This window comes from Lepidochelys kempii, chromosome 13 (genome assembly GCF_965140285.1).
Source record: "Lepidochelys kempii isolate rLepKem1 chromosome 13, rLepKem1.hap1, whole genome shotgun sequence".
Classification (NCBI taxonomy): Eukaryota; Metazoa; Chordata; order Testudines; family Cheloniidae; genus Lepidochelys; species Lepidochelys kempii.
This window is the reverse complement of record NC_136392.1, coordinates 28,864,632-28,880,768: the sequence shown is the minus strand read 5'-3', so window position 1 is coordinate 28,880,768 and position 16,137 is coordinate 28,864,632. Positions and strand designations below refer to the sequence as shown.

Here is a 16,137-nt window from a genome sequence, read left to right as displayed (position 1 = left end):
TGTTAGGGCTGTTTGTGTTACTGCAGCAACAGCTGTTGGGCTCAATCCTGAGAAGCAGTGAGAACCCACATTTGGTGTGACAGAATAAGAGTCTTTTCCAGGGAACAAAATGTACTGAAGTTATTGCTATAATATGCTGCTCTTTCCAGGGAGATGGGTGTGGGCAGTTAATTGGCGGGGACGGGAGAGAGAGATTTTCTTAATTTCAGTTAATCCAAAAGTCATCGGTCTGCAGAAGGGCAACTCTGGGTGAAAGTCAGATTAGGCAATGCTCCCTCTTTCTCTGGCAGAAAGAAACTGTTAGTTACATTATAAAGCCCTCATGAAAAACCCTGCTTGCCCAAGCCAAAAAATATCCCATGTAGTCCTCTTTGTTCCAAAATGAGGCCATTCCTGCGTTGTACTTTATGAAGCCCTGTCAGGATTGCAGGAATGCACACGATAAAGAAGTCAGCATGTTACAATGCCATTCTTTTTTTAATTGGAAAAGAAAGCGATTCTATCACCCATCTCTCTGGGTCTAAAAATGAACTGCAGGCAGGCACCAGTTCTGAGGAGTTTGGCTTCCTCGTGCTCCAGTCGCTTCGGAGTCCACTGCTGAGTACTGGGCTTGATTTTCCTGGCTTTGGATATTGCTGTCAGTCTGGTTTTACAGGCCTGCTGGCTTGAGTTGGGTGGACGGGAGGAGGAACAAAGGAAAGGAAGGTGTTACCTGTGCACCTTTGTATTGTGGAGCCTGCAGAGGAGACTAGAATCAGCATGGAGGGATTTTAACGGGAAGGAATCAGTGACATGCTGAGAGCAGTAGGTGATGGTGCCAGTCTGAGAGGGGGCTGGAGGTATTAGGTGGGGAAGAGAATCAGGGAAACTAACATGACTTTTGCTGCAAGATTTTAGGGAATAAAACTGAGTCAGTGAGAGCCACGTGGTAACTGTGTGTTAATGTTGGGTTTAAACCTGTGTCTGAGCTTGTTGTTATTACCGTATCATGAATTATTTGTAGTACCATGGCAGCGAGGCGCCCTAGCGACGAACCTGGACCCATTGTGTCAGGCGCTATACAAACACAGAACAATCCTGAGCACTATCCTCAGTGTGGGAGAGGTGGAGGCAGAGTGCCTGTGAGGAAACAGGCGAAGGTGGATGATGATGATGTTTTCTTCATTTAAAGAACTCCTTTTTCACTTGACCCCTGTTCTGTTTTCTTTCAGAGCTCTGCTGACCAGGGTGAGACAAAAAGCACCCAACCCAACCAACCTTCCAAAATGATACCACCAAAACAGCCCATGTATACGATGCCACCGCAGGCCTCATCGCCTTATCCTGGCTTAGGCTCATTCCTGTCCCCATCAGATCTGCAGAGTTACCGGGGACACCCTCACCCCAGCCTCTCCCGAACCCTCAGTTCCAAACCCATGTTGCCCAGCATCAGTGCCTCGCCACCTCCTTCTTTCCAAATCAGCCCTCCTCTCCATCAGCAGCTGTCTTTGCATCACCCACAGAGCTCCCTCCTCAACCAGTCACTCAGCATGCAGCAGGTCCAACAGCAATCCATCTTGTCTCCTTCCATGGCACTACAGGTACAGCCCCCAATGAACGCTTCACCTCCAGGGCAGCAGGTGAGTGGCCTGGATCCTGAATACCAGTCTAAAAGGAAACACATTTTTAAAGCAAGATCTGCTGTGCATCAGAGACTGTACTCTCAGCTTAAGTTTCTCATGTTACCGGTGGAGCCTATTACTAATAATGATTTTCTAGGTCATGACAGTACTAATCTGGCACTTTGGGCAAAGATGTCACTCTAAGAAAGTATTCCATTGTCAACTCCTTAGCCATGCGACTCTCCTGTAGATGGCCGCTGGCTCTGTTACCTCCCAGCTCTGTTATTTGTCTGACATTTTAAGGTGGGAGTTTGAAAAGGGAGTAAGCGGCTTAGGAGCATAAATCCTGTTGACTTTCATTGTATGTCTCCATGATCTGCCATCCCGGCTGCAGTGTAGACATGCCTTTAGACTCCCATAGCAGTCAAGGATGTACCAGGAAGAAGTTCTTGTAAGACAAGCTGTCCCTTAGTTGTCTATTGGGCTTCAGGTGAATTTAGCAGGGTAGAGCGGAGCTTTCTGTTCATCTGACGCAGTGCCCTGGAAAATCCAGCAAAGAAAGCATATGTGACAGCACTGAAATAAAGGATGAAAGCTCCTGGGATAACAACAGAGGTGAATGTAGGATTTTTTTTCCCAAAGATTAGCATGTGGGAAGAGAAAATAAGTAAAAAATGCAGAGGGGAAAAATCAAGCATTTCATGGAATATGATTGATTTTGCAGTGTCTTCCCAGCAATGGGAAAAATTACCCAATTCACTTGCTTGGTAGAAGATCTGAAAGGATGAAAAACGGGCTTAACTTGAATTGTATGAAAGCAAAGTAGTTCCTGTATTGTGTGCTCATATGCAGGCTGCCCACCTTAAGATGAACAAACCATTCTTTGCAATGTCCAAACTCAGCCTGTGCGCCCACATTTAGAGTGGCCAGTCATGGGTTTCTGATATGAAGAAAATAAACCAGGAGGGGAGAGAGCTTTTGGATGAATGGGCGGCAATGGTACAAAGTACATCATATACCCTAAAGGGAACACTCTGGCATTGGCTAGGGATGAGTGGGATGACGTAAGAGATCGTTTCCGTCTCTCATTTCTAGGAGTCTCTGATTCTCCCATGTAACTAGAGCTGGGTGAACTATTCATAATGAAGGACTTGCTCTATGAATTTCACAGCTGTCAGACAACTTATTTGATGAATCTTTTACCCCATTTTTCTCCCAGCCAGAGGACCTGGCTGACTAATTTGTCGAATCATTTATTTATTAGATATGTTTCACAAAATTAATCAAATAATGTAATTAATGAACAAGGCTTTTTCCATGATTCTGCCCATCCTATTCAGGACTAACTTTGAGAAAAGATCATTTGATAACCTTGGCATATAGAGTAGTGGGAAAAAAATATAATATGAAATGGGCCTTGGTAACAAAATTCTCCCTCAGGCTACTAAAAGACATCCTATCCAAAAGAGCAATATCCTGCATACTCCAGAAATCCCAAACGCTCTTTATAGAGCAAATAATTTCAATATTGGCATGGTGTGGTGCTGTGTAATCAAAGGTGGCCACCTTATAGAGTCAGCAGTAGCTCTCACCCCATGGTGGAGATAAGAGACAATCATATGGCAATCGTTTAAAATGGAGGTGTCAGGCAAGGTTGGACACAGATTTTTTTTTTAAAGCTTAATTCCACATATTTTGTTAGCAATTTATATACCAAAAATGAATGTTTCGGCAGAAGCCATGTTCTCAGTCAAGTAGCTGCCTTGATTCCATTGTTAATATCTGTTCCCTAACTTTTGATAATTAGGTCACCCATGCACACACAGTACCATGAGAGGTTTTCAGATAATATGAACTCCCACAGTTCCTGTTAAATTGCCAGCCATGACAGTTGATGGAGAGAATGTTGCTTGTGTGGATATTCTTTAACTTGTTACTGTACATTAGGACAGGCTAATGTATTACTGCAAAGAGAACCGCACTTGAGATGGGAAAATGGCTTTCATTACCAGAATGCTGATGCAAAGGCTTTCATCACGTTGCATATTCTGCAGCTGTTTACCAAAGCTCTCCCTAGAAGAGAGGCCCTTAAAAACATGGGAGAGAAACAGTGAGGTGAAGTAAATGTTGTCCTTGTATCAGGGATCATTCTGAAATGGTTCCACTCTCCCATTTTGTTCTTAAGCACATGCTCAAATTCTTTTGATTTCAGTGAGATTATGCACATGTTTAACGCTCGTCTTAGCTTGGCTCTGCCCATACTTTCTGGGCAGTATATTTGGACATGCATAGGCAAACATTAACTAGAACTTCTGCTTATCTGCCTGTTTGTATGGGTGTAACTTTTTCTTCCCTTCTTTTATTGTCTCCCCACACAGGACTTTTCACATATTTCATCTGAGTTTCAAAACAGTGTTGGACCCCGGTCACCTGGTGCATCAAACCCCCCAGGAAATACCGACTGGGACAATGATTACTCCAGCAGAGAGTGTGGAATTAACCACTGCAGGCCAGTAGACAAAACAATGTACTACTAATATGCTTGACGAGCTGTCTGCACTGTTCTCTTATGATCAGACACATGATAGTTTATAACTTCAAGAAAGGAAAATGTAAAAGAAATCAAAATGCCATGTTCCAAAAACATGCATTATTTTAACGTTCGTGTGCTCCTTTTATTTAGTAACCTGGGTTTCTGGGAAAGTGAGCTGTCCTGTCCCCAAAACAATTGCTTGAATCTGAGGACTAAAATGATAACAGGATAACTCAGTGAAGATTCCCATTAGCTTCGTCTGACTTTCATTCCTGAGCTGTGGAAGCAGTTTCTGCAGTGTTTCCAACTGCCGCTGAGCAAAGTTTTAATCAGCACTTTTTGACCAAAAAAAAAGGGGGGGGGGGTGATACAGCATGGCCAGAGGACAGCAGGAGAGTGTTAGAAAGGAGCCTTATTCCCTGTAGAGGGAAGAAAGTTTGGTATAGATTAATTAAAGCACCTGAAGCCAGTCACCTGATAACCCTTCCCTCCGCCCCCCTCCCCCCCCCCCGCCGCAGACAAGGGAAGGAGTTGAAGCAGAGTGGATTGATGCTGGAGTAGAGAGCAGTTTGGAGGGACGCAGAGGAGAGTCTGGAGAAGTGCTGCGGTGGGCTAAGACCAAGACCCTACGTAAAGGGACACCTGGTTTGTGCAGAGGGAGGGCAGGAAAAGAGGGAGGGCAGGAAGAGAAAGTGCGAGACCCATCAAAGTAGTGCTGGCAGTTTGTCACAGGGGGTACACATCCTCAGCTGTGTAAATTGGCAGAGCTCTGCCAGCTTACACCAGGTGAAGATCTGCCCCAAAATGTCCAGCAAGTTGTTCTGCTAATGAAGGTAAATGAAGCTGTGCAATTGTCCGTTCTGCACAGGCTAATAATCTAAACCATGCCACACGAGCAGGCAGTTTGAAAATTACACATACATTGAATATAAAAATATTTTTAAAAAAGGAAAGAAAATGACTGAATCTTGTGATTTTCTTGTGTAAGTAAATGCACAGTAAAGGCACATTTACACTGAGCAGGACAGGTCAGCCTGACCCACTGCTGTTATGTGCATTGGACAGTTCTTGTCTCATCCCTACCAGTATGGTTCTCATGCACTGAAGTGAAAAATCCGGCTTGACTAGTTTTGACTTCTTAAGTTTTGAAAACGTGAAAGACTTTTTCAAGTATTAGCAAGGATGGCCTCCCCCCAGCATGTGCTGGTTAATCAAGAGGAGCAGCTTCTTGTAACCAGAGAGAGGTTGATTTGCTGCCCCCCAAACTTGAGAAAACAAGATTTTTCTCTTGTCTGGACAGCTTCTGTTCCATGTTCAGGGGGCGGGAATACAGGACCTAATCCTGAAAAATGCTTGACTTCAGTGGGAGCTGTGGTATTGCAATACTATGTCTGCAGACAATGGACTTGTCTTTTCAGCTTCCAAAATATTGGCCTCTAACACTTAAGCTAAAAAACTCCCCTGGCTAACACTAGTAGTATGTCCCTTATCTTTTCTGTAGGGCTGAGCACTAAAGGACAGCATGCCTCCCTAATACACACAAAGTACTTTACAGCAGGCACTCCACATGTCTCAGGACAAGACCTGTAAATTCTGCAGAGCTGAAGAGAGCTCTTTCTCATTATGCCATAATGAGAATTACAATATTGAGGATGTCAATGGAAAGTTCAGTGCAATGGCATTCAAGCTCTGAGGGAAGAATAAACTAAAAGTCCGGAAGCATCTTAGTTCTTGTAGCTGAGAGGGGGTGGGCGTATTAAAAGCACTCCGGCCTCTGCTGTATCCACTCCTCGTGGCACAAAAGTGCAGTGATAAGGAGTTGGGAGTCATTTTATCCTGTTACCCTGTGAGATGTGGATGCTGCCCACTCTGAAAGTATGGAAGGGGAAGCATGGTTGTTTCTGAGCGCTTGTTTGATTTGACTGAGGTATAGTGCTGTACTGGAACATAATGCATTCACTATAGATAATAGCAAGCTTACAGGTATTTTGGAAATAACACACTCTTCTATGCCAGCAATGCAATTACGATCTCTTGATTCAGCCCAGATAGCACATACATTGTATTTGTTTCGGGGAAGTAAATAATCTTCTGAGCCTGTAGGATGCTTTGGACTTCTGTCTACTTGAAACAGTTCAGCTACATGGATTATTGCAGACTTTTCTGGGAAACCTTTGTGGGGAGTCACGAACCTGCGGACACAGCAGGTAAACAAACCGGTCCGGCCCGCCAGGGGCTTTCCCTGAACAAGCGGCGGACTGACTTTGAGAACCTCTGGTATAGATAGTCTGAACGAAGTGAACTGCCTCCCAGACCCCGGGAAGGTACTTTTGGATATTAAGGCAAAAATGTTAAGACTTGGGTGCCTAAATTCAGGCACCTACATCTATGAGGGTCCTGATTTTTAGAGGTGCTGAGCACCCACAGCTCCCATTGCAGCTGTGTAGGTCCACATTTTCAAAAGTGGCTTCAAATTTTGGGCACCTCAGACCTGACGACTGATTCGTCATCTTGGAAAATCTTTGCCAAGTTCTCTGAAGTTGGGGCACTCAAATTTGAAGTGCCCAAATGCTCTGAGCATCTTGTGCCGGCCCCTTTGAGGTGACTGAAGTTGCTCATCAACAATCAAGGCACCCAAACTCACTCGTTTTTTCTGACGATGTTTATTGTTATGTATCTGTATGTCAGTGGTACTCCGGAGTCCTGGACCAGAGCCCCCTTGTGCTAGATGCTGTACAAACACATCCCAGAAAGGCCATCCTGCCCAAGAAAGCTTACCATCTAAATAAAGGTGGCCTGACGACATCATTTCCAGAGGTGCCGAGCACCTGACAATCCTACTAGCGTCAGCTGCCATGTCTGTCCTCAGCATTCGTGAAAATCAGACACAAAGCATCTCCTTTTGGGCACCAGAATTTAAGACACGCAAAATCAGTGGCCAGTTTTGAAAATGTGGCCCTAGGCGCCGAAGAGATGTCTGAACATTTTGGCCCGAAGGAGCAGCACTGGGTGCCAAATGTATCAGGAAAAACAAAACCCTCTTTAGATCCAGCAGCAGCAAACGAACATTTACACTCCGGAGCTTGAGAGGGCGATTCTGGTCAGGGCAGGAAGGGTTTCCACAGCATGAACTGCGCGAACAGTCAGGCCAGCATTCTGAAATCAACTGGCTCTCCCTGCTGGTCGTTTGGGCATCTCAGGAGCAGATGGCTCTGAGGGGGTAGCTCTAGTTCTTTGGGGAAGCCAGAGGAAAGTGAGGTCTTGTTCTCATGCTATTTATGATACCTTGGGAGAAAAATAAGTGATACTCAGTGTGAACATCACCATTCAGGGCTGTCCTCAGTAGCCTCTTTCAAGCACTTAACGAAGCTCGTCAGTGAGTTCGTTTTATAAATGTTACGTGCATTTATCTCTGGTGAAAAGTGCTGGATTTTCAGGCCTAGGGATAAGTCACACACACCCTTCCCCCAGACTCCATGGAAGGAGCTTTCTGGGGATTGGGTGGGGAGAGAAGTTTCCCATAGTGCGCCCCTCCAGGCATCCTGATAGAGGTAGCTTGATAAAAAGTGTATTATACAGAACACTTGGGGTACCATGGTAGCCGCGAGAAGCACCATTGTAATTGGCCGGTGTGAGCTGTGTGCTGCTAAAACAAGCTCTTTAATAGCCTGACAAAAGCTGTATTGTATGCACAGGGCCCCATGTGATTCATGATCAAAGTTCATGCATTTGTCACAGAGAAAATATCAAATTTCATGGGTTTATCTCAGATTCCTGGAAGAATCATATTAAAACCACGCCCATTATGCAGAGAACGCCAGAAAATAATTACAGCAAATTATAACAGTGAACTGAACTGAGTATGGGTCTGTCTGTGTGGACTGTCTCTCCGTTCTTTCCACTTGTACAGACAGGGCTCAGGACTGAAAAAACACAGTTGCTATAGAGCAAAGAGCAAAGCTTAGTACTAGAGCAGGGGCTCTCAAACTTCATTGCACCACAACCCCCTTCTGACAACAAAAATTACTACATGACCCCAGGAAGGGGGACTGAAGCCTGAGCCTGCCAGAGCCCCGACACCCCGAGCCGGGGGGGGGGGGGGGGGAAGAGGGGCAAAGCCCAAGCCCTTCAGCCCCAGGCAGTGTGCCTGTAACCTGAGCCCCACTCCCCAGGGCTGAAGGCTTTGTCCCCATGTGGTGCAGCCCGGGCTTCGACTATGTCTCTGAGCCCCAGCAAATCTAAACACCAGCCCTGGCAACTCCATTAAACGGTGTCGCAACCCACTTTGGGGTCCTGACCCACAGTTTGAGAACCACTGTATTACAGAGACTCATTCTGTTGGAAGCCCAGTTACCAACGCTACATTGTTGCATTTCAGAGACAAATTCTTATTTCGCTGTAAGCACAGTTTGTCAGTGATTGTACCCGCAATAATGAATTTGTGCCTCTTGCACTTACTAAAACCTGGTATTTGCTGCCAAGATGGATGGTTTTCAGGGTCTATGGTGCATACACATTTTTGCAGGAGGACTCATTTTGCTTAACTTTGAATGCTTAGCCCTATATGTCTCAATGAGACTATAACTCCATCTGTCAATGTAGGTACTTGTATGTGAAAGCTGAATGTCTCCACAGCATCTCCAACAAACTTCATGATAATTTGCAGATCACATTAAATGTTAAACTGGACTGCTCTTCTCCCATCATTTCTACTCTTGGCTGTGGATTGTTGACCACATGAATAAATTGACTTTGTATCAACAAAGTTTAGGCAATGCATGGTCTGTCAAAGGAAATTCACACCTCATTGGGTTTGATTGAGTGGCACAGTTTTCAGTGTTATCAGATAATCACTAAATCGGGTAATTCCCACTTCAGCCTCAAAATTGTGCTCAATATAACTGTAATTAAAGCAACAATCTGGGGAGAGAAATCAGCAATGGGCTGGCAAAAATCTGAATGTTTTCCATGGTGATGTGACACACAAAGTGCTCAGGTTCCCGTTAGCTAGGATTGTACCAACCTCCCTAAAGCAACAGACAATCCCATCTTGCTTTCCAGATTAGTGTTTTCTAAGCTTCATGTCTGATCCATACATTTGCTTTGTTTCTATATATTTGTAGTCATCTTGGCCATTCTCTCGGCCAGTGTTGCATTGTTCTCTTGAATCTGTTGTCCAGACAACTTTTAAATTATAACAAGATTGTGCTTCCCTCAGAAGACTATTCTGCATCTCCTAACTCCTTGGTGTTAGGAAGTATTTCCTGATAATTCAGCTGAAATTTTCCTTAGCTCAGTTTAATCCAATTACTGCTAATTCTATCCCACTAAATGATTATACTCCTGCATTTATACCCTTCAAATACTGATATATCATGGTCACATATCCCTTCATTTATCACTCAGCCCAGCTGTGCATATTTAGCGTTTTAAATATTTCTTCACCAATCATTCCCTCCTAACACTTCATTATCATGTTGATTTTACAGAACTCCACCCAATTTTTCAATATCTTTCTGGTCCTGAGTTGCCCAGAACTGGAAGTAATAATATAGCTACTATCTCCCTATTACTGCCTAAAGAGTGACTATCATTTCTCTGATTTGTTGCAATCTAGAACTGTGAGATTGCGTGGCTTTCATTTTCCCAGGTACTGTATATCACAAGCTACGGACTCGAGTTGTCTCTTCTGTATCACCCCTTGGCCTCTTTCACCATCACTGTTTCTCAAGTACCTATTAAAGACCTGGGTTTTAGATCGCTTTCCTTCAAGTATATCAGCTGGCCTTTTTTCAGCTTGAAGCTCATTTTGTGATTACCTGCCAATCTTTCTAATCTCTCCAGGCCCCTTTGCATGTTTCCTCTGCCCTCATTGGCAGTTGCAGTTCTTCCCAGTGTAGCATTATCTGCAGATTTCATTTATGTTTAGCTCCCCCATCTAGATCTTTGTAGGTAACAATACATTGAACACCTCCTTATGATTTAAGGCATTATAATTCCCCAGTCCTATAACCACTTTTCCAATCTGACAGAAATTTGCAAGTGTTAATATTTTCAATAAGATTACACAAGGCACTATATTAAATGCTGTACTAAAATCCAAACTGAGGCCCTCTATTGCATTGCCTGCATCTGATAATTATGTGATTTGGTAAAAAGAAAAAAAGTATCCCAGTACCTCTGGCATGGTGTTTTCATTATAAACCTATGTTGGCGATTGCTTATAGCAGCTGATGTCCTCCAGGTCAGTGGTGATTGATCTTGAAAAGCTGAAGAACTAATAGGTCATCAAATGGAGTTGAAGAGAGATGTAAAAACCATCTCAGTTCTGCGGTTGTGATGTTAACGTCGTGACAATGCACTGTCACGACTCGTCAGCATCATGTGTTGGTGGAACATCAAGATGCAAACATTGCAAGACAACGTCTCATCTCCATGGGCTGATTGTCTTTATGACTCTCTAACTCCATTCAGCAAATTTTCTCCCCTCCCCCAACTCCACCTTGGGTTACAAGGAGAGAGTGAGGGATGGTCTCCTCTTCATCCCTCTGTACCTGGGAAAGATTCCCCACTTGCACTGCCTTTCTGGAGCCCTCTGCATGCTCCCCACAGCCTCACCGGTGTGAGAAGCACTTCTGGAATCAGCTCAGCTTAGTCACATGCACAGCAAGAGGCTCTGATCAGATCCAGTCGCTTGTGTCACCCCTACATTTCATATAAAACTCTAGAGCCACAGGATGAGTACTGTGAGGCTTTTCTTTTAGTATTTGCACCATGATATTAGTAGGGACTGATGTTACCAGACGGGTATTACCGACACGGATGGGTTTTCCCTTGTAAAGATGCTACCACATGTGTTCTTTTCCAGTTATGTGGTATCTGCCTGGCTCGTATTTTCTCAAAGATCTGGTCAGTTGTCCAGTCCTTATGACCCTCATAACTACTTATTATGATTTACTATTGGCCCGATTTCCCCACCATCCTCTGGGCACCTTACCAAAGCTGAATAATTTACTTTGGGATGCATATCAACCAGGCCTGCAGAGTTGTGTATGCACAGTTTGTCCAAACGAGGAGATGCTCACTAATTCATACTAATGACTGGGAGAGCCATTCCAGATGGCTGAATTTTCCAAATCAGCAACTGAGTGAACAAGCTCCATAAAAAAGCAAAGATAAAACATCACAAATAGACTTAGTTTGCATTCAGTTATTTATGGTAATGCATTGTAATATACTAGGAAATGTTCTGTAGTGCATATTGTAAAATTAATGAAGTTTTGATACTAGAAGACCTCTCTACTGTTCGTTGGTATTAAATCTTTGCTAGTGCGGTAGGGAAAGACTGTGCATTTTAAGTGCAAATTATAAAACATGCAGATTAGTGAAGTGTGGGCCAGGCTGCGTTCCATTGCTCTTGTTTTATCAACAGCTGCATCAACCAGGCCTTCAGTACTTCATTGCCCTCATTCCTTTTTTTCTATTACTCTAGTTAATAATCACACACACACAAGAATCTCCCAAAGTTGTATCATTTTTCTCATCACCTTTTAAAGCCAGACTTTTTTATGGGGCTAAATTTGTTGGAGCAGATTTGTGTAGATTATGAAAGCCATAAAAGAGCCTTCCAGAGTTCATGCCTTCGCTTTTGGCAACCCTAAGTACTTTACTTGCATGACATAACCCCCTAGAGCTGGGAATGCCTCTTGTTTGGATGGCTCCATTCCGTTGCTTGTGGCTAATACGTTCCCAATGGGACCAGCTGGGGTCACCTGCAGTCCACTGCTAATGGCAGGTTAGAAATTCAATTGCCGTAAGAAATTGCAGATGACCTCATTTTGGCCGAAAAGCGATTGGGCTGCTGCTGTTCTGTGGGTTCCATGCTGGGAAACTGCATGGTATCATGTTGTGAATTCCTCTTGGGAAGTGTTACCATTGGGAGAGCAACGATCTGGTAAGCCCATTGATTTTGGTGGGAGTGCCAGGGTCATAGTACATGTCTACACTGCACACTAAGCCCGGGCCTGACTCAGGTTTGAGCCCAAGTCCCCCTTCTGTCCACACACAAATCAGTCTGACTCGGGCCATCAAGTACTCAGAACCTAGGTCCTAGGACTCTGCAAAGGGGCAGGGGGTGTCAGAGCCTAAGTTCTCCTGTGACTCAAGTCCAAGCCTGTCACATTGCAGTGTGGACGCAGCTCAAGCTGCAGACTGAGTCAAAGGGTCTGCATAGTGTAGCATGGACCCATTAGCATGGCTGTGAAACCAGGTCTAGCAATTGTAAACCCAGGTTTACAGTGTAGTGTGAACGCTGAAGCACAGGCTTGGAAACACCGAGTTCACTGACTCCCACAGACCAGGCTTAGTGTGTAATGTAGACATACCCGTACAGAGCAAAGGAGCTCTTGGATAAGAGTTTCTCTGGCATAGGTGGCTGTAAAATACTCAGAAGTTGTTGTTTTGAGGCCTAAGGAGACAACCACTATTGGACAGGAGATGTGGAGACTGATCACATGTGTAAAGTTAACCCCATTTATTTAGGGTCTAATCCTGGCACTGGAAGTCAATGGCAAAAATCCCATCAACTTCAAACGGGGTGAAGATTTCCCTAAGTCTTGGCAAAGCAGGGCCCATGCAGAGCCCAGTTCTGCAAGCACTTACTACCAGGTGTAGGCTGTGCTTTTCCTGGGATTGATCACAGCACCGAGCACTAGGACTGGTACTAAGGCCCAGATCCTCAAAGTATTTAGGCTCCGAACTTCAATTGATTTTGAAGACGGGTCCCTTTGTTAGGTCTGGATTCTGGCAAGCACCGACACAGGCAGATAGGTTGGGGGAGCAGGCAAGGTGTTCCCCCTGCCCTTCTGACACCTGGCAACAAGGGCTTCTCAGAACAGCAGTCCCTGTACTCCGTGGGGCTATGGGGCTGCTCTTTACGTGCGCCCCCAGGGCTCCCAACCCCCAAAAGGGCCAGCAAGAGACAGGACTATGGCTCTGCCACCAGCATGCAGCGAGAGGGGTGCTGTGCCCCGTGAACAGGTGAAGCAGCTGGGTGCTCTCCTGTGCAGCGGATGGGGATGGGGCGGGCCTGGGCCTCCAGAGAGCTCACTCTCTCCGCCCCTCCCCCATGCATGCCAGTGCCTAATAGGCATGACAGATATTTGTTAAAAACTGATTGCATTAAAGTATTTGGTTTGGGGGAACCTAGTATGGAAAGTGTGTGAGGAGAATAAAAACTGAGAGCAAATGTTTGGCCTCCCTGTAAAAAGCAGATGTTGGGGCAGGCAAGGACCTGGTGTAATGCTGGAGGATTGTTAGGTTTATTGAAGTTCATTAAGAATTAAAAAGTGCCCAATTTGTTGCTGTTTTAATTGCCTGTTTGTCACATCAGGCATTGATGTTGCTGCTCGCACACGCACCCGCATGCAGGCCAATGCAGTTACATCTATTAAAATCTGCCTCATAACACCATAAAAACCATAAACCAGCTCAAAAGATGCAGTCACTATTTGTGGGATGGCTCATTTCTATGCCCTCCCCTCCAAGGCGCCTTCCCTGAGGGTTGTTGATTTTAGAAGTGCTGTGCTGCCTGTCTCACCGCCCTCTGTCTCTTGTTTCCCTTACAGCATGCTGCCAAGGGACAAGTCACTCTACCTCACCTAAACCCACCATCTCTTTCCAATAAGGCTCAAAGGAAGGACACTTGAGAGGGTCTATAATACGGACCACCCAGAGGGGCGTCACGCAAGTCATACAGAGGAGAGAGCTGAGCTAACACGTCTCGTTGCTGGCTTCATTTCCAGGCTCTAAGAGCAGTTTTCTTTTATTATTTTGAACTCTAAAGTCTACTTTTCGTGAAAGCCCAAACCTCATAAATCATGAAGAACCAAAAAAAACAAAAAAAAAACAAAAAAAAAAAATAAGAACACCGTTTATCTGCTTGCCATCAGCTTAGCTATGGACTGTTTTCCTAGTGAACTGCTTTTAGACGCAGCGTAGGCCCAGGTCTGGGGTCCTGCCGCATTAGGCCGGCTCAGTAGGAGGATGCACTCTTTGACTTGCTAACAGCACTAAACTTTGTGCAGGAAAATGTGAAGTTTGTGTGAATATTGTACATGCAAAGGCCTTGGATGTCTGGCAAGAAAAAATAAAAGTAAAAACTATTCCTAGATGGGCGGGTGGAAAGACCAGCTGGCAAAATATGAAAGGAAAAAATGTGAAAAAGATCATGAAAAAATATAATTTGTTGGATAGTTGTAAGTAGTTTACTAAGTGTTTTAGAGCTGTGCTGAAGACATCCTTTAAGATTTTTTTGTGGAAAAAAATTCGTAGTTTACTTTATAGTAAAAGCATTTTATATTAAGTGTAGCACATTTTTTAGTTATACATAGAAGGGAGATGTGTATAAAAAACAAAAACAAAAAAAAAGCCTGCCAAACTTGTTTCTATTATTTGTACAGCAAGAAATGGACAATTTATATCCATGTTGTATGGCATTATTATATTTTTTTCAGCCATATGTCCATCTATTTAAAATTGCTGACAATGATTTTTGTCTATTTATGAAGAATTAGAAAGCAGAATTACAATTTATCATAAGGTGCGTTTTTGGGGGGTTTTTTAATTTTTTTGGATGGTGCTGTTTTCTCAGCACCCAGCACATTCAGTTCACAATGCTTATCTTACCTTTCTTTATAATAAAACATATGAAAAGTAGAAATGAACCAGACTCTTTTCTTCTTTTGTGGGCAGCACCCAGAGGTAATGTATAGAAACCAGCCTCACCTCATTGACTGTGGGCCCCAGTCCTGCAAAGATTTATGCACATGCTTAATTTTACACACAGTCGCATTGACTTAAATGGGATTATTTGCACTGTGTAAAGAGAAGCATGTGCATATGTTTTCACAGGATCTCGGCCTATATATGCAATGGCTTTTTGCCCTTAAATTTCTGATACCTACTCTCAACCTTATTAGACCTTAACATAATTTATTGTCTGGGAATTTGCTTGGTTTTTTTAATTACTAAAAGGTCATATATGAACATTAAACTATGAAATCCAACCATGAATGCTATATTTAATCAACTGTTAATAACTTTGTTTCATTACAACATAATGTTTTAATATGGAACCTGTGGACAAGATTTCAGTGAATTTTAATTCTCTGGGAAGTTTGAAGAATCTGTGTTATTCCATTAAGATCATTCAGACACAAAAAAGTCTGATACGAGGTGCTAAATAGCTTGAAGGACCAATTTTTTATTAATTTTGCCTCACAATTTAACAGATTGATTTATACATTCTCAGAAAATTCATCCTGTGCTATGAAGTAAGTGCTGCAGATTTGGGGAGGATGCACTGAATTCTTCATTCCATAATAAAGGTTGAGTCCCTACTTCCGTGCAAAACATTTTTCTTCTTTTTTTAAACTTCTAGGGCCAGACTCCCCAGCGCACTCTGGGGCTTTGTGAAGCTCTGGAGTGGGGCGCCCAGGCCTCGTGTAGTGAGCAATCAGTGCAGGAGAGAGGCTCCCGAAGTCCTGTGGCCTCAGCTTCACTGCTCACCAAAACAACACTGTCAGGGAAGCCCTTAAAGCACAGAGACATTAGTGTTCAGGGACTCAGCTTTTCCCCACCCCGGGCTCCTGCTTTGCATTCTACCATTTTCAGTTTAAACCGTTTAGAAGTCTTTCCTTTAGTGACTAAAACTCTTTTTGGTGGTCCTCTGTCTAGACACAGTCACTCTTAGCTGATATAATGGCACTGCCTACTGTGTTAAACTTTGTCCAAATTTCCTGTAAAATCTGCAGAGGCCTACAAACCACTGCACCTCCTTCAGGTTTGTAGGAAACTTCCAGTCTTTATAACGTTTGGTTTCTGGAGTTGGGATTCCAACCTGTCCTCAATGACTATATCTCGCAGGAAGATTGTGACTCCTCACAAACTATTTGTTTCCTGCAAGTTTAAACCCTGACTCCTTAGAAAGTTTTAGCATCCTTT

At 43.9% G+C, this 16,137-nt stretch overlaps 1 protein-coding gene across 6 annotated transcripts in view; it reads left to right on the top strand.

Moving 5' to 3' along the window:
* The window catches only part of TOX2 (TOX high mobility group box family member 2), a 258,089-nt gene extending 242,564 nt beyond the window's left edge, over positions 1–15,525 (top strand). For all 6 annotated transcript variants that reach the window (XM_073309923.2, XM_073309922.2, XM_073309916.2 and 3 more), the window contains 3 exons: positions 1,212–1,619; positions 3,980–4,110; positions 13,761–15,525. In XM_073309923.2, coding sequence (XP_073166024.1) covers positions 1,212–1,619; positions 3,980–4,110; positions 13,761–13,797 — 576 coding nt within the window. In that variant the 3' untranslated portion in view covers positions 13,798–15,525. The remainder of the gene's footprint in view (positions 1–1,211; positions 1,620–3,979; positions 4,111–13,760) is intronic.
* The last annotated feature ends 612 nt before the right edge of the window (positions 15,526–16,137 follow it).